Here is an 18,174-nt window from a genome sequence, read left to right as displayed (position 1 = left end):
TGGCAGTGGAGGGAACGCGTATAGGAACAGGCCTTCCCAGGGGAACGAGAAAGCATCGCCCATGCTCCTCGGCTGGGGAAACCTGCTGGCGAACCTCTGGCACTTGGAGTTCGTCGCCGTCGCGAACAGGTCGATCTGGGGCGTGCCCCACCGTCGGAAGAGGCGATCCACTAAATCCTGCCGTAGTTCCCACTCGTGGCACGAGCGCAGCTCCCTGCTGAGTGAGTCGGCGATGGTGTTTTTTATCCCTGCCAGATGAAACGGCACCAGAAACATCCTTTGGGCGACGGCCCAATGCCACAGGTCCTGCGCCTCCTTGGACAGTGCTGGGGACCTGGTTCCGCCCTGTTTCCTGATGTAAAACATGGTGGTGGTGTTGTCGGTGAAGATCCTCACCACCTTGCCCTTGAGGGACGGAAGGAAGGATCTGAGGGCCCAAAACACTGCACGGAGCTCCAGGACGTTGATATGGAGGGACTTCTCCGTCGGGAGCCAAAGGCCTCTCGCGTGCAGATTTTCGGTGTGCGCTCCCCACCCTTCCAGGGAGGCATCCGTGGTCACTGTCTCCTGGTGGCCTGGGGTCTGGAAGTCCATGCCCGCCGTCAGATGCGCGCGGGTGCCCCACCACCGGATCGCTCGTCGGAAACTCTCGTCGAGTGTGATCCTCTCCTCGAAGTCGCCCGTCGTTTGGATCCAGCGCGCGTCCAGGAACTCCTGCAATGGGCGCATCCGGAGCCTGCACATGGGAATGAGGTAGATGCAAGAAGACATCATTCCGAGGAGGGACTTGATGGACCTCACCTTGGCCGTGTCGGCAACCAACATCCGCTGTACCTTGCCCAGGATGGCCCTGGTCCTTTCCTCCGACGGGGAGGCCAGAAGGGACACTGTGTCGAGCTTCGCTCCCAGAAACAGTGCGTCTTGCGCGGGTACCAGGTGGGACTTGGCGTAGTTCACGGAGAATCCCAGGTCCGTGAGAAGTTGGACGGTCCTTGCTGTGAGCTCCACGGCGAGCTCCCTCGTCTTGGCTCGGATGAGCCAGTCGTCCAGGTAGGGGTAGACGTGGATCCCCTCTCGGCGCAGCTGCGCCGCCACTGGTGCAAGGCACTTGGTGAATACCCTGGGAGCCGACCGTAGAGCGAAGGGAAGGGCTCTGAACTGATAGTGACGCCCTTGGACCACGAACCTGAGACATTTTCGGTGCCCCTTTAGGATGGGAATATGGAAGTAGGCATCCTCCAAATCCAACGACGACAGGAAGTCGCCCTCCTCCAGCTGCCCCAGGACGTGCTGGAGGGTGACCATCCGGAACTTCTGTGCCTTGATGAACTTGTTCAGCCGTCGTAGGTCTAGGATGGGGCGCCATCCTCCCGTCTTCTTCTTCACGAGGAAGTATCTTGAGTAAACTCCGGAGCCCCGAAGCCTCTTTGGGACGAGTTCGATGGCGCCCTTCCTGAGCATCGCCTTTACCTCCCGGAGAAGCTGAGGGACGTGAAGCTCTTTCCTGGCCACAGGGGGGACGCGCGGGCACCTTCTTTGAAAATCGAGCGCGTGGCCCTGGGCTAGGGCGTCCAGCACCCAACGGTCGGTGGAGATGGACTCCCACACGCTGACAAAGCTCGCCAGCCGGCCTCCCAATGGGGTGCTTCAGTGGGGGCCCGACCCCACGGCCGGTTCAATCCTGCTTAGACGAGGCTTTGCCGCCTTGACCTTGGCGACGACGGCGGGGTCCGCCTGACTTGCCTCGTCCCCTGTAAGCTTCCTGAGACGACGAACGGGCCGCTTGACGGTAGGTGGAAAATCTGCCGCCGGAACCTTTGCAGGCACCCTTGCCTCTGCCGCTCCGAAAGGGCGGCCGCCGTTGCTGGAGAACCCCGAGCGCCCGGGCCGTCTCCGTGTCCGCTTTAATGGCTTGAAGGGAATCGTCCACTGTTTTCCCAAACAGGTTGTTCCCATCGAACGGCATGTCCAGGACTCTGGTCTGTACGTCTTGACGGAAGTCAGTAGCCTTGATCCATCCATGCCGCCTAAGGCACACGCCGTTGCCCAGCTGGCGAAATCCAGTGTCGGCGATGTCCGTCGCAATCGTGATGGCGTGGTCCGACGCCACCTCACCTTCCTGCAAGATCTCCAGGGCATCCGCCCTCTTGTCATCCGGTAGGAAGTCCAGCAGGGGAGCCAGTTTGTACTACAGCTCCCTGTCGTAGCGGGCTACGATAGCCAAGGCATTAGCCGCCTTAATCGTCGTCGCTGCAGATGAGATGACCCTGCGCCCCATCGTGTCCAATTTCTTTCCCTCGCCGTCCGGCGGGGAAGTCGACGTGGAGGCCGCTCCCCCCCCGCTTTCTTCCTGGCCGCCGCGGAGACGACGGAGTCCGGGGTAGGCTGTGCCCAGAGGCCGCATCCGGGACCCGGTACTTCTTCTCGTACCGGTCTCTTCTAGCCGGCGTCGTGGATGGGTTCTTGAGGAGGGCTAGGCCCTCATCCCAAATATCGTCCAGTAGAGGTACCGCGAGGACCGTCTTCCTCTTGGCCTCGCGCCGCTGATAAAGGAAACCTTCCTTCTTCTCCTCCGGGCAGAGCTGGAAGAGCTCGGATGCCCTGGCGATCATGGAGTGAAAAGATCCAATCTCGTCGGGCGGGGAAGCCCGGGTGGGAGGAGACAACGGCAGATCCTCGTCGTGCACCTCGTCGTCCGTACCCGTCGCGGCCGTGTCAGTCCCCGTATCATCCCCTCGAGTCGTGGATGGGGAGGAGGGCTGAACGGGGCGCGACGGCTGAAAAGGAGGTGGAGGGTAAATCCTTCTTTTCTTAGGAGGGGGGCTGCCCGAAGGGCCTGGTTCCGGGTCCCCCGACGGGAGTGGTTCCTCCACTGGTAACGGCAGTCTCGTCCTTATCTCTGAGCATAAGGACTGTATAGCCAACAAAATGGCCGCCGAGTTGTCTTGCGGCACTGGCAGAGGGGAATCCGACGGGCGGTCAGGGGCCCCGTCGGTACCCTCTACAATGCCGTCGTCTCCTGCGTCGGGATCCCTCCCGACGGGCTGGTCTTCTTCCACGCCAACGCCGTGGCTTAAAACCTCGATCAGTTCTTCCTCAGAGGTTGAGGCCGAATCCACGACGACCTCCTGCCCCCCCTTTTTCTTCTCCGTCGGAGGTTTCACAGGGGTCCTGTCGATGGGCATAAAAGAGGACTCCCTCCGCGGTGGCAGGGAGACTCTGAGCCCCGAGGTCGCCACCACTGGTGTAGCCTCCACAGGCTGAGCCAGGGCCGCCGCGAATGTCTCGATAGAGGCCTTGGCCGGATGGATTAAGGCTTTCACCACCTTAGGTGCGCTCACCGCCTTCTCCTTGAGGGGGGGGACACTGCCTCGCTCCCCCTCTGCCTTCGAGCTCGACCTGGGCCTCTCCAGGAGCTTCGCCGGGTGATCGGCCTTCCTCTTACCCGACCCAGAGCGTTGGCTCGTGGTTGATGGTGCCGGGGAGGGTGCGCCCTGCCTGGCGCCCGTAGAGCCCGACCGTTCGGTGCTCCCGGTGCCAGCGGACTCGCGGTGCTTGGCCTTATGTTGGACCACCGTCGCCGGGGCGTCCTCAAAGGTCTTAGAAGACCGCTCGGATTTCTTCCTCTTCTTCTCGCCGGACGGGCTCTTCCCTTCCAGCCAGTTGGCGAGACGTTGATGGCGGTCCTTCATGGTCCGCTCCGACATGTTGCCGCAAAACGCACAGTCCTTCTCCACGTGCGTCTTGTCCTCATGTAGGCAGTAAAGACAAAAGGAGTGTTCGTCTTCCTTAAAGACATTCTGCAGCTGGCATCCAGGGCAGACCCTGAACAGCTTTCCGGGCGTCGAGCTTCCCTTCTCCTGGGCCATGACCGAGATGGGCCTGAGAAACTTCTGGAGTCCTCCAAAAGCATAGCTCGACGAATCTTCACCCTTGAGGGGCGTGGACGAATCCGACACGGGTCCCCGTTGATCGGATGGAGAGTCGGTGGAGCTTGAGGCTCTTTTGACTGAAAAAAAACAAAGTTTTTGAGAAAAAACGTGAAAAAATAGCACTAACGCTCGAGAGCAATAGCACGAGGATCCCAACACATGAACGTGCAGTAAAAATCTGAAGATGGCTGCCAGAGGCGGGGCTTAGGTAGAGGGCAGTCATTGGCTGTGGTCAGAATGACGCAGAGACCAGTGATTGGTTACTACTACGAAAGACAGATCAGAAACGAAACTGATACTGGTTTTTTTCTTTACCGAGGATTCCAAGCCTGATGACGGGGAATATTCATGAGCATGTGAATCCATGCCAGACCCCATGCTGGAGAAAGAAGATCTCCACTTCCTACTCAACACTCTCAATCTCACGCAACACACAAAAGACCCCAACTCACAGGAAGGGTAATATCATTGACCTTATAACCATCGCCTGCCCATCCCTCCATCAGAGCTCTCCAATCCCAATTGACTGGTCAGGCCACCTGGCAATCCCCTTTGAAATTAGTCACACCACACCAGTCAAGCTAACCTATAAGAAACTATGTAAACATGCCTTCCGATCATTCATGAAGTTCCTAGTGGAGGCTCTCACAGAAGACCTCACCAAACTCCAGTTCACATGGGCTGATTTACCTCAGACTAATCAGGACTGTGAATCGCTCCTCCATGAACTCAACACCACCTTCACAACCAACACTTACTGCCATGCCCCCGTGAAACAACACATCTTCAAGCTTAAACCTTCTGCACTCTGGTACATTCAAGAACTCAACTTCAACAAATGAACCACCAGAAAACAAGAGAATCATTGGCGAACATCCTGCAACGCATCCGACCTCATCCTGCTCAAGGAACTCAGTGCTATACGAAGATGACAGATCACCATAGCCAAGGCCAAAAATTAAAGCAGAGCCTTTTCCAAAGCCATCAAGCACAACATCAACCCTCTGCCTGTCCCACTGATACCGCACTGCATAGAGAAAGCCACTGCCATCAACTCTTTCTTCATCTATAAGATCAGCATGATCAGCCAACACAGACACCAATGCTACAACTGGCAGAACACTACATACCCCATCTCTCAAACCCAAAGCTACCTGGACAACTCTCAAGACACTCGCTATGGAAGGCTTTACTGCCATTCTAGCATCCCTCCAGGTCACATCATATGCAGACGACATCCTCCCTGCCTTCGTACTCAAGATACTTCTGACTGAAGCACTCCTCCCTTAACTGACAATCTACAACAGCTCAACTCAAGGCACCTTCTCCTTGACCATCAAGACCGTCAAAATACTACTACTTCTCAAGAAACCAATACTGAACCCAGACGACCTCAGTAACTACCGCCCCATCACCCATCTTGCCTTCCTAGGTAAGATCCTTGATACAGCAGTAGCCATGCAACTCCTCCAACAAATCAAAGCCCACAACCTTCTTCAGTCTTATCAAATGGGCTTTAGAACCAGATGCAGCACAGAAACGACTACCATCAAGGTGATTGATGATGCCCCTAAAATCCTTGATGATGACCATCCTTGCCTACGGGTTCTCCTTGACCTCTCAGAAGCATTTGACACAGTAGACCACCAGACATTTACTGACAATCAACATCGCTGCATGGGGTTCAGTAAGACTTTCTGCAGCTGGTTCAAATCATACCTTGCTAATCACCACCAGTGTGTACAAATGGATTCCTCAAGATAAGCAACTCTACCCATCTCCTGTGGAGTCCCGTAAGGATCCATCCTCTCCCCTATGATCTTTAATCTTTATATGGAACAGCTTGGCACCCTCCTTGCTCCATACAACATCCACATCCAACAATACCTCAAGATATCCTCCATCGAAGACATCCACAGGCTGCAAGCCTGACTCTCAGTGATCCATTGTGAATGTCCAGTGTTTACCTGAAGCTCAACTGCTCCAAGACTGGACTGAACTCCAACTGCTGACCAACATCACTGAACACCCAGCCATCCAGACGTGGCTCCCTGCAATAGACCTCAAGGGCTTCACACACCAGCTGGCCACCTGCGCCAAGTTCGTTGGGTTCGACATCGACAGATACCTCTCCTTCAAACAGCACATAGTAAGTAAGACACAATCAGCTTGGTAGCAACTTCCTCTCCTGCGTAAAATCAAACCCTTCATCTAAGAAAACAACTTAAGATCTGCTGTCCAAGACTTGGTCCACTCCCACCTGTATGGTGGCAATGCCCTTTTGGAAGGCCTTCCAGCAAATGCCCTGGTTCCCCTGAAATGTGTCCTGCATGCTGCTGCAAGACTCGTTAAAGGTCTCAGCAAATTCTACCACATTACCCCGTCCCTCATCGATCGTCACTGGCTCCTGCTGCAAGCTCGCATTATCTTTAAATCCTGTGGCATCATCCACAGACTTGATCTCCGCCGGTGCATGAAGGGAAAATCCAGAAGACAGACCTTTCCTTTCTACACCCAAGACTCTGGAACCTCCTCCCCATCAACAGCTGACTCGCCCCCTCACTGCAACAGTTCAGAAAGTAGCTCAAGACCCTCCTCTTCAAAGAATGGTTTTTCCCCAACACCTACGTCATACAGCGTCCACTCCACACCTAACCTGAGACGGGGCAATCTGATCCCCACTGTTTCCACCCCTGGTTACTTGTAGATCTATTGCAGACTATTGCCCTCACTCTCCGGTTAGATTCCCCAATCCCTTGTTTCTCTGCTCGTTACCCTTATTCTTCCCCCTATGACTGTGCAGCGCTTTGTTGTTTCCCTAAGCTAGGTCTGTGCTCAATAAATAATCTAATAATAATAATGGCAAACCAAGCAATCTCTTTACATATAAACCAGAACATCTGTAAGTTTGTTCCTTATACAATTCCACACCGTTCCACCAGTCTGCACCAGATTTTGCATAGTTACCAGTTGGGACACTCTGGACATTACTGGCTAGATGGCATATGGACAACCTAGCCCTTAAGATTTCAGCCCCTTCACACACGAGATGGTTGCATGAAATTGGTCCAAACATCATAGAAGGACCAGACAAAGCTCACTTTAAGCGTCTCAACTCGAGGAAAAAAACTTTCAAGGCCCTAGGACTCACCATTTCCAAGATATTTTCACCGGAAGGCACTGCACCACACCGCACCAGGCTGAGGACAGAGATGGGGAGCGTGCACAGATTGTTGGTTGCAGCACGCCAACTCTCGTCTCCCTCAACAACCGCTCCGGGGTATGGCAGCCAGCCACCCACGCCCATTCTCAGTGCAGTTTACTTCAGAGTGCAAAGCACATCAAGCAATGAACGATTAAGAACAGCAACCTACGGGATCATTGATTTTCAACAATTGATGAGTGTTATCATGTCTGTCTATAGAACTGCTAGTTTCTTAATAAAGCTATACTCCACAACGGGCAAGTCTGCTACATCCGGAAAAACCCACAAAGAGGCCCTGTATTTGGAAAGTACTGTGGCTTTGGTATAACACGCTTTCATAATCAAGTTCAGAGGTTGAGTCTTGCATATCTTTGTAAATCGGGCATCCCCACTCAGTGCTTGCTTTAACCTATTGACTTGCTTACTTACGTGACATCCCCCTGATAATCTTGAGGAAACACATATGCCTATATAGTCACACTCCCAGACTCAAGGAATTCTGTTATTGTTGCTATGCATCGTTAGGACTTTGATTCAGCGGTTGCCTAATTGACAAACTATCCTGCAGTTACTTGTAGATCAAGATTGTTTATAAAGATGGTATATGACGTGATTAAAGTTTGCAAAGCATGTGCCGTGCAAGCATATAATACTGAGTCATCGGCATAAGCCAATACTGGGGAAAAGATATTCCTTAGTTTGGGTACATCTTTGTCAATCTAGACTAGAGTTTCATATAGCTCATTTATATAAAGAGAGAACCAACACGTATCCAAAATAAGTCAGCAAGAAGTCACTGGTTGGACCTTTGTATCCTGTTAATATTGCAGAGCACAGCCCTCAAAATTATGAGGTAATCAAGACATAGTTTTTCAATACCGTGACTATGAAAAAACAATTTAATCAGTAACATACCCACTATGTATTTCCCAGTGGGTTCAAAAGAATAGGGGGGTTAAGAAAGTTTGTGTTAAAAAAGCAGAATGAGTGCTCATTGCTGCGCGGTTCAATGTACTGTTGAACATACCGAGTTATGGTGCTTTCCGATATGAAACACTTCATCAGGTTGAAAATCGCTGCTCCATTTGTAATAAACCTTGTCAGGAAAAATAGTAGCCTACCACTCCTAGATGGCAAAAGTGATTGCAAGTGGCGACTTTATCAATTATCAAAATTAGAGACAGTGAAAAATATAAACGAGAGTTAAGAAACATTAAAGGAAAATAACAAACATTAGCCCCAACAGCGCACTTGCTTTCCCTAAAACCAATGAAATAATAAACTGCTTTTCCTTTATATTCCTTTCTTAGACACGCACAATTTCACGAACAGGATGCGGATGTCTTTCAAGTGTGCCTTTTTTATCATTTTAATTTACATCATAGATTGAATTTTGATAGTTCGGAACAGACCTAGTTTGTAATCAAAACTGAATAATATTCACCAGGACTGATCCTTTTCGCCATGTTATATATACAAATTTGAAATGAAAATTGATATTTGTCCTCTGTGAAGGGTGCAGTGAGCTAAAACCTAGTTATAGACCCTCTGGAGTGGAAATAAATTCGATAGAATGGGGTATTTGATATGATACAATAGGTAATTTATAACGCGCTTAAACCCAGAGGTTTCTAAGCGCGGACCCGGGTTCGAACCTCTGTTGCTCCGTGTCGTCTTGCTTCCAAGGCGATCACGTTGCCCCTGTGCAATCCTCCCTTTAACATATGTTCGTTCCCAGGAGAGGGGCTCTGACATCCTTGCTGATATTGCATTTTAGTTTAAACATATGTGCCAGGATTAATTTAACGTGATGCTCGGCTGCAGCTAGAATCTCTAACTAGAAAAAGGGGTGACATTTAAATGTTTGAAGCTGAATGGCAATAGCAGCCTGTAGTATTTTCAGAGACACCAAAGTACAGTTTACTTCTTCTTTATCAAAGGTAAGTTACCAGAAATATGCCTCATCAGGACCATACGCCCCATCCTTCCACCTCCTCTCTGCACTCCTTCCAAATGACTTTCCAGCATTCTCCGTTCCAATCCATTCCATTCTCATTCTACGTTCAACTGCCAAGATGCTACACGTCTCCCTTTCATCCATGCACAATATAATTCTTATATTTCTTGAAGTGAACACTATCCCTTCTCGGTCTTCTATCATTCATTCTCGACTCTACTCTCCCTCCATGCTCACATACTTCTACTGCTACTCCATAGGCTCCTTTCACTACTTTCTCGCCAACTCTATTAAAGATCCACACTCTTCCAGCCTCAGTCCTAACCGCACCATACATAACCTATACCACTCTGTGTGGCTGAGACCACTTTGTGGGTCCTTCCTGCAATGCGGAGGGGAGTTTTATCCTCACAAACTCCTCTATCTTTACTATTTTGTCTTTCACAACTTTCCTCTCATCACATTTCAGCTTTTTGTACATTTGTCTGTTCTCAATTTTATCTTTACACCCTTCCATCTTTAACTTCACCCACTCAGCTTTAACAAGCCACGGGGGTGCCCATCTTACTATTGGGTTTCCCTCCTCTCCTCATCTCATCTCAAAAGAGGATAAACCCGTTGTGCTGCATAGTGAGAACATGTGTGGTACTACTTCATCCAACACGTTTTTCTTTCCAATCCACATTGTTGAGTCACCCATTCCAATCTGATTTCACCTTTTATAACTCTCTTGAACGTTCAACCACCACTTTGGTTTGTGGGTGATATATAGAGCTTAAATTGTGTAATATTCCAGACTTGACCAAGTCATTTCTTATTGCGTTTGATTTAAATTGTACCCGGTTATCTGTCAAAATCTCAGTTGGATAACCTTTCCTGATAAAAATCTCCTCTAAAAATGGTATACCATCTTGAGTGGTGGCACCTCTGGTGATTTTAACTTCCATCCACTCCGACAACATACCCTCTAACATATCACTGTAGTGCAGAAATCCACAACTATGCACTGGCCTAATTATATCCATTCCTACTCTTTCCCACGGCATGTGGGGCACTTTCATTTGTGTCAAAGGGGTTTCTCTAGCCACTAAACTCTTTTCACTCAACGGGCACATTGTACAATTCCTAACCACTTTCTCCACTTGCAAATCACCCTCCAGCCACCAAAAACCTGCACAAAGACACACTTTATCTCCTCTCAGCACATTAGGGCCTTCTACTTGTAATTCATCTTTAAATGCCCAAAATACTTCTAGGTGGGAACTTCTTATAGTTTCTCTCTGAAAACCGCCTTTCACTAAAATATCCAACCTCACTTTCATTACCATATCATCTTCCTCCATCACTTGTTCCCACTCTTCAGGCTATAACATTTTCTGTTCAATGAGTAGAAAGCATTCTTTTTCACCATCCCTAGTCGAACTGCCAATCTGTAAAAATGAATACCCTTCATTTGAATGATAGACGTAACTTGATGGCCGTGGGCCAACCGTTTTATGCACCGAATTATAGAAATATAGACTGTTATGCTTGACCAACAAGCGGCCATTTTAAAACGTAGCAGAATCGCCATTTTGCTCGTTAACCATTGCTCATTGCTTTCTGTCTAGAAACTGCTTTGCAGCTTGCAATTCTTGCGGATTCTGCTTACTCTGCTCAACTGTTAACATTGTTGTCTGAATATGAAAGGACAAGGTCGGGGGACTGAAGAGTTTGTTGAACTCCTCATGAGTAGCCCAGAAAGGAATGCTCACGCTCCCTCTCTGTAGCCTTGGGAGGAAGCTGCAGGGCATTTAATCACTTCACAGCTGCCAGCCAGTCTCGTACGATGGTAGAATATGTTAGAATAATACAGTTAAAGGCTAGAATTATGCTTCTCTTACGGCCCCCCTTCGCAAAACCCCTTAGAACGTGTCGGCTCCCAGGACACGAATAATACCTCATAGATAGCAAAGCTTGGAATGTGGCTCTTCCCACGTGTAAAGATTGCTTCCAAGAACAGAACCACTGTGTTCTAAAAGATCCCTCCACACTTTCTAAATTGCACATTGTTACTAGAATAGACATCGAAAGCATTATGATCGTCATACTCGTCGGATATGTCCATCGTCATCCCGAGTTCAAAGGAACTTAATACAGAGGGGTGTTGAACATGACTTTGCTGATTGTATGATATGCATTTTGTATATATGTAACTGATGTACGTAATTCGCTCTCTTGCGTCCCTCGAGGTCTAGGAAACTCACGTCGCGGGGCGTGAGATCAGAATTGGCCAATTGATCTTTTCTTTTGCTTGCAATAAACCCTAGCATTGGGAATTAGAAACCTCATGTTTGGCGCATCTTTTCGTGTATGGTCATTGCCTTGTTTTCATAGCACGAGGGACCCCTAGGGGCCCCTTTCAAGATGGCGCCCGAATAGGGACCCTCCCCCACTTGCCCCATCGCATACGTTGTAACGGAGTAAAGGCGGAAGAACGGCGAGGTCGGGACGGTCGAGCCGGGATCAAGAAGTGTACGGGGCGCCCTGTAGAAGAGAGGAGAGATTCCTTCCGCAGATCTGCACACACCTGATCCCTGATCGACGTACCGGGCCAGAGGGCAAAGGAGGCGAGGGTCCCAAGACGAGGCAGAAGCCAGAGAAGCGCAGACACGACGTGGGGAGAGGGTGCGTTATAACAGGCGACTTGTTTTATCAGGTGAGTCATTCCCCGATTCAAAGAGAACCCTGTTTTTTGGTAGAGTGTTGATTTTGCAAACTCAAACGTCCAGGTAAAGTTGGCTAACCAAAGGGGAAGGTTAAAGAAACATGCCTGGAGTACTGTCCACTTTAGCGGGGCTTTTCTGCTGCGGTAGACAGTCCTTGGAATATGGCCAAAGTGCACCGCCTGGGGGAACGCCGGCTTATGATATGTATGCGAAATATGGTGTGGGTGCGATAATATTTTGTGAAATTTGGCATAGGCAAACTAGAAAGCAACCCGACCATCAGTGGCCGATTAATGGTAGTTTTGAGATGGGGAGGATAGATAACGTAGAGAGGGTGTTGATTAGAAAGAAAGCGCGACCTGCAGCTTTTGAGACCGTCAAAAATTGGAGGAGGGAAGCGATGCTCCGATTAAGGAGTAGAGAGAAGCATGCGCATAGGCATAAAACGAAGCTTGAGATAGCAGAAGAGAAGGAAGAGGAGGAGTGGACTGAGAGTCTAAGACGGGAAGGAGACGGGACCAGATGAACATAGACAGAATATACCCGCAGCGGGAACTACACTTAGCAGATGAATTATTGGAACAGTTGTTAACTAACACGGGTCGAGGCCCAAAACCAGAATCGAAACCAAACACGCCAGTAGTGACTGCGCGGGCCCAACCAATAGCTCTCATACCCCCTCCTGCAGCCAGAGCACTTCCCCTCACGCAAGCGTTAACCCAAGCCCCGTCCACAGCACAAGCACTCCCACAAGCGCAGACCGCGGACACACAATTTCCCAGCACCCAGCAAGGCCCTTCACAGTTACCACCTGTGTCACTTGTCCCATCCGCACCTCCCGCTCTAGAGACAGATTCAGCACCATCCGTCCCTCCCGAAGTCGAGATTGAGACTAGGGAGGCGAGAGGCGGGGCTGAAGGAACAGGATTTGGACGGGTAACTCGAAGCGCGATCAGCAAAGAGAGAAAGATTGAATTACGGCAAGAGGCAGAAATGTACATAGAAGGAAATGAGACGGCAGCATTGGCCTCATTGTAGGGGAAAATCCGGGAACCCGCATGGCAGATCTACGGATAATGCAGAGATTGAGGGAAATAATTCCAGAAAAAAGGATTCAGTGGGACAAATTAACTACATGTGTACAGGGCAAGGATGAACCAGTAACAGATTATTTCAATAGATCTGAAGGAGTATTCACAGACTTCAGTGGGCAGGATGTGAGCACAGAGTCGGGGAAAAGGCTGTTTGTTGACAAATATGTGAGGGGACTAATATCGCCAATTCAAGATATGTTAATGACGTCGGAAAGTTCCTGGGCAGCAAAACCGGTGAGTGAGATATTACACATAGCCCAATACTAAGAGAATAGGGTAAATGTGGCGAAAGAAAGAGAGGTGAAGGATAGAGTAAATTTAAAAACAAGGGTGTTGCTGCAGCAGGTCATTGGATACAATAGAGGTAGAGGTAATGCACAAGGCCGGGGAAATCTGAATAATATGCACGGGGTGTCATTGGGATTAAATCAATGTGCGTACTGTAAGGAGGAAGGACACTGGCGAGCGCAACACCCGCACCTACAGAATAGAGGTGGGTTTGGTCAGAGAAGGCCTCATAGACTACATCAGGGGTCGAATGGCCCAAGCAGATGTAACATGCAGCAGCAGCAGGGATATACCAATGGAGGCACTCAAACCCAATCATATGGCCAAAACCAAGCACAACAGAACCAGACATTGAACCAAAGTGTTCCGTACCAAAATCAGGGCGGGCAGGGCCAACAGAGAAATGATCAGAGTGGAGGACATCGAGGGGGAAATGGGAATATTTTTGATACACAACCAAACACGTATTATAGCAGTAGCGGTGACTACACATCGGACGATGTGTTATTCTCGCGATAGAACAGCCCACGACAGGGGTCGGAACCAGTGTCTATTCCCGTGAATCAGAGAGGACCCTACGTAGAAATGAGAGTCGGGAATAAAGAGCACCGTTTCCTTGTAGAGACAGGGGCACAGAAGTGCTCGATAGACCACCACTTGGTTCCGGAGATACCACTGTCGGGACAAAAGAATGTTTCTGTAGGGTTCGCAGGTACACCAGTAATTAACCCCATGTCCGAAGCTGTCCCAATTACAATAGGACCATTTACGGAACAGTGTCCATTTCTTTTGACAGAAAATTGTGGAGAGAACTTGCTAGGATTAAATTTGTTGAGAAAATTGCGGGCAGTCATACATTGTATGGCAGACGGGGTGTTCCTCACGATGTGGCCCCACGATGCACCGGTGACGGAATTTATGTCAGAAGAGTTGCCAGAAGAGCTAAGTAGAGTACCAACCTGTCTGTGGGCAATGCATGATAACGATGTAGGATGCTTGAAAATAGAGCCAGCAAAAATAACTTTGAAAGAAGGTGTAACACTACCACGAATTCCCCAGTATAAGATTTCTGTTGAAGGTGAGAAGGGATTGAAAAGCATTGTTACTGACCTGGTGAGATTGGGGGTGGTTGAGGAAATTGCAGGAAACACGTGCAACAGCCCGATTCTTCCAGTTTCCAAGAAAGGAGGCAATGAAGTACCCTATCGTTTCATAATTGATCTGCGCGCATTAAACAAAGTGGTAGACCCACAATTCCCTTTGGTCCCAGATGTCACAACAATACTGACAATGATACCGGCCACTGCAGAATACTTTAGTGTAACTGATTTGAAGAACGCATTCTTTAACATCCCAGTGGATAAAAGCAGTAGATATCTGTTCGCGTTCACTTTAGGAGGTCGATCATTCACATTCACATGTATTCCACAAGGATATACAGAAAACACGAGCATTTACAGCAGAGCGCTAAAAGAACAGCTAGTCATGCTAGAAGTACCCGAAGGTTGCGTACATAGATGACTTGTTATTAGCTGCTGACACGAAAGAGATCTGCAACGAAAGTACTGTATTACTCTTGACACATTTAGCAACCCATGGTCATAAGGCAAGTTTGAAGAAATTCCAGTATAATCAAAAGGAGGTGTCTTATTTGGGATTCCTACTTTCGAAAGAGGGGAGAAGATTAACACCAGAACGCATAGAAAGTATTTCTAGTATGCCTATTCCAAAAACTCAAAAAGGAGCGAGAGCTGTAATAGGCATGGCCTCTTATTGTCGGCAGTGGATCAGTAATTTTGCGTTGATTGTGAAGCCGATGATAAAGTTGACTAAGAAGGATGCAGAGATGCCTTTACAGTGGAATGAGGAATGTCAGAAAGCGTTTGAGCAATTGAAAGCTGCATTGTGTGCTGCGCCAGTTTTAGGCACTCCTAACTATAAAAAGATCTTCAGACTATTTGTGAGTGAGAGTGAAGGATGTGCATTGGCGGTTCTGACACTGGAACAAGGTGGAAGAAATAGGCCGTGCGGCTATTTTTCTTGCACGCTGGATCCTGTAGCGCGCGCACTACCACAATGTTTGCGATCCGTCGCAACGGCTGCTGCGTCAGTGAAACAAATGGAAGGAATGGTACTGGGGCACACTTTAATTCTGATGGTGCCACATGCTATAGACGTTCTATTAAATAGGACGCAGACGCAACACCTCACCTCAGCTAGACTGACAAGATATGAGCTCATCTTATTTGCACCCCACATCCAAATTATGAGGTGTAGCGCATTGACGATGTCTTTGGTAGAAATAATGACAACGCTACCGCAGATGTACCCAGCTGTCGATCTGTAAAATATCATTTAAAATGTTTCCGCTCTTAGATATTATTTAGTGACCAGCAGAGGTGGATAGCTCTTCAGTATGAAACATAATTAAATGGCATGCTTTTCTGGCATTTTTACTTACTTGACCTGGTTTGCTGCAGGTTACTCCTTGGATTTCCAAATAGCTGAAGGTCATCTCGAGCTGTAAAAAATACAGAAAAACTAAGAAAATGGCAAGCAGGTAAAAAGTATGTTCTACATGGGTAATCATTGATTCGCAATTAAACTGTTCCATTCTTTTTGAAACATGTCCATTTTTTCATAAAACATGTTTAATTTCCACCAACTTTGAAATTAAAGAGCAAATCTAAATAATTATTCTCAGAGGTATGTTTATGGAGCTGGTTGAGTATGCCCGAGAGAATTTTCTCATACTGTAAAACAATCTTACCAGGAAATTATGGAATCGAGTTTAAAGAAACAAATGGGTAGGGTGCTTAAGGCTACTCCCCTAACAACGTTTAGCAAAAGGTCCAAAACCGTGCTTTATTTGTAGCAATACTGGCTGCTTTTTTCCTGTCAAAAAATACTCCATTTGAGAAAAAGCAATTGCAATGGGAGACTGGCGTGGAGTTCTATTTAAATGATGTATTTTAATCACTTTTGGTACATTTGATTAGTGAAAAGGAGTCTATCAGACGCATAGAATATCTCCTCAAATGCAACAAGATTGACACAAAATAACCCAAAAATAACAATGACTCTGCTCTCACAGAAATGTGAACGTAACCCATGTTATGTAGGAACATGAAGGGCGTCATTATACTGTCATTTCAACTGTGATATGCTCTCAGTTAACTCTTAGAATTGAACTGTACCATCATGAAAAAAGTCCTAACTAACACTTGTGTAAAATTAACCCGTAGCTTGTGATTACCACAAAAACAGGAAATATCCCCAAGCAGCATAAAATAGCCTTCTTATTTTCAATTGTGCTGGGATATGACCATCGTAGTTGGTCTCGGTTTGTTCTTTGCTTTTGAAGATTTACTGTAAAGTTGAAATACAGGATATATTGTCGATCAGAGTGATATAGGTGTACTCAGAGGGTCCACCGATCTCACCATAAAAAAACGTACTTGAAAAAGGATAACACACCGGGCAAGAAGCAACACTGTTTATTAAAGCTGGGCAAGCACAAATCAAACAGAAAAGTGGAATTGATCAGAGTGAGGAGAGCCGACATCTGAATCCTGTACAGACATTTTCTTTATACCATAACATACCCTGATTGGAACTCATTGAAACACTTGCAATTTGGTAGGTTCACATTTTCGAGAATTACCAGAAATGTTATTGGCTAGAGTACGTCATATCCTTAGTGTTAAACATATATGTTAAATTCGATTGGAGCCAACAGTTTTAACAATATCCCAACACATCACCTGCCCATTTGGCGCCACATAGAGTCTAAGCACACCAAGAACAATTAGCAATTAGTAAAATAACATTTGTGCTGAACGCCGGAACTTTAATACACTGCCTTTGGTCAGCACCATTGAGAATGGGACACGAGACATCCTGCTTCTAATGGGAGAGGAGACATTCACATGACACGCGCTAGATGATGACATTTGCAAGCCCTGTGGTGGCTATTCTGAAGGCTGGTCACCTCCCCGGAGCAGAGTGACCTACCATCTGATTGGTTCTTCCAGGAATGCTGATTTGTCCGTCTCCCCTTTCCATGGCCCCTGGAGTGCTGGTCATTTGTGTCACATCAGGTTTTCTTGGGTTGGGCCCACCCTCTGGGTTTCCCCACCAAATGTTTTTGCCAAAGATATTGTTTTTTCCCAATCTTGTGCTAATTATATAAAAATCCCTTGGGCTGACTGTACACGTGATGCATCTCTACCCTTGCCCTTCTCAATGAGTTTTTTTTGCAGGGTGTTTGTAGCTTTGTGTACCCTTTGTGCTCCCCCATAGCAGGTCCCCCGTCACCACCTTCTTTACTCTCGAAGGGGGTAGGTGCAGCCCTCTATCTGGCACTGAATTAGCACTTTTAGTACATCTAGTATATTCCCCCCTTCGATCGATCTTTCTTTACCTTTCATATCTTCCCCCTTCTCCTTGCTCACCCACACACGTGACACTGCTTATGTCCCCTTCTTCTTCATACCCTTCTAGGTATTTTCCGAAAACAAGTATTTTTGTCCCACCAGGTGAGCATTCGCCCCACAAAGCTTTGTAGTTTTCTAAGTCATTAGGGGGTGCTGTAAATATTATTTCCACATCATCCTCACTCTCATTTACACTGGGCGGCTCCTCACCTAATATGTTATCAAGCTCGATTTTATTCATTGACATTATATAGTGCGCTTTACGCTGGTGGCAGTTGCAGTAGCCAATGATACACCGGCCGATGCAAATGGCGATGAGGATCGCGACAAGCAAAGGGACAGTTATCTTGAACATTGTCGCCAGCCAGTCTGGGACCCAAGCGGATAATGCATCCAACCAGGTGCTAGAGTTCACATCTTGTGTTTTTTTATTATCTTCTTGAGCATTGTTCTAATCTCTCCAACAGCTTCTGTAAGTGTTCCATTAGCCGCATCACTGTTGGGTGTTGCCGTGCAGTATGTGCTGCCAATTGTGTGGCACACGCCACCTGCCA

At 48.0% G+C, this 18,174-nt stretch overlaps 1 protein-coding gene across 1 annotated transcript in view; it reads right to left on the bottom strand.

Annotated features, from left to right (window-relative positions):
* The window catches only part of CARMIL1 (capping protein regulator and myosin 1 linker 1), a 1,545,633-nt gene that overhangs the window by 1,006,615 nt on the left and 520,844 nt on the right, over positions 1-18,174 (bottom strand). Inside the window, exon 4 of the mRNA XM_069613644.1 lies at positions 15,646-15,705. Within this exon, the coding sequence (XP_069469745.1) occupies positions 15,646-15,705 (60 nt within the window). The remainder of the gene's footprint in view (positions 1-15,645; positions 15,706-18,174) is intronic.

The sequence above is a fragment of the Ambystoma mexicanum genome, chromosome 5p (genome assembly GCF_040938575.1).
Source record: "Ambystoma mexicanum isolate Mex_15411 chromosome 5p, UKY_AmexF1_1, whole genome shotgun sequence".
NCBI lineage: Eukaryota > Metazoa > Chordata > Amphibia > Caudata > Ambystomatidae > Ambystoma > Ambystoma mexicanum.
Note: the sequence above shows the minus strand (reverse complement) of the source record. Positions and strands in the feature narration are given on the sequence as shown.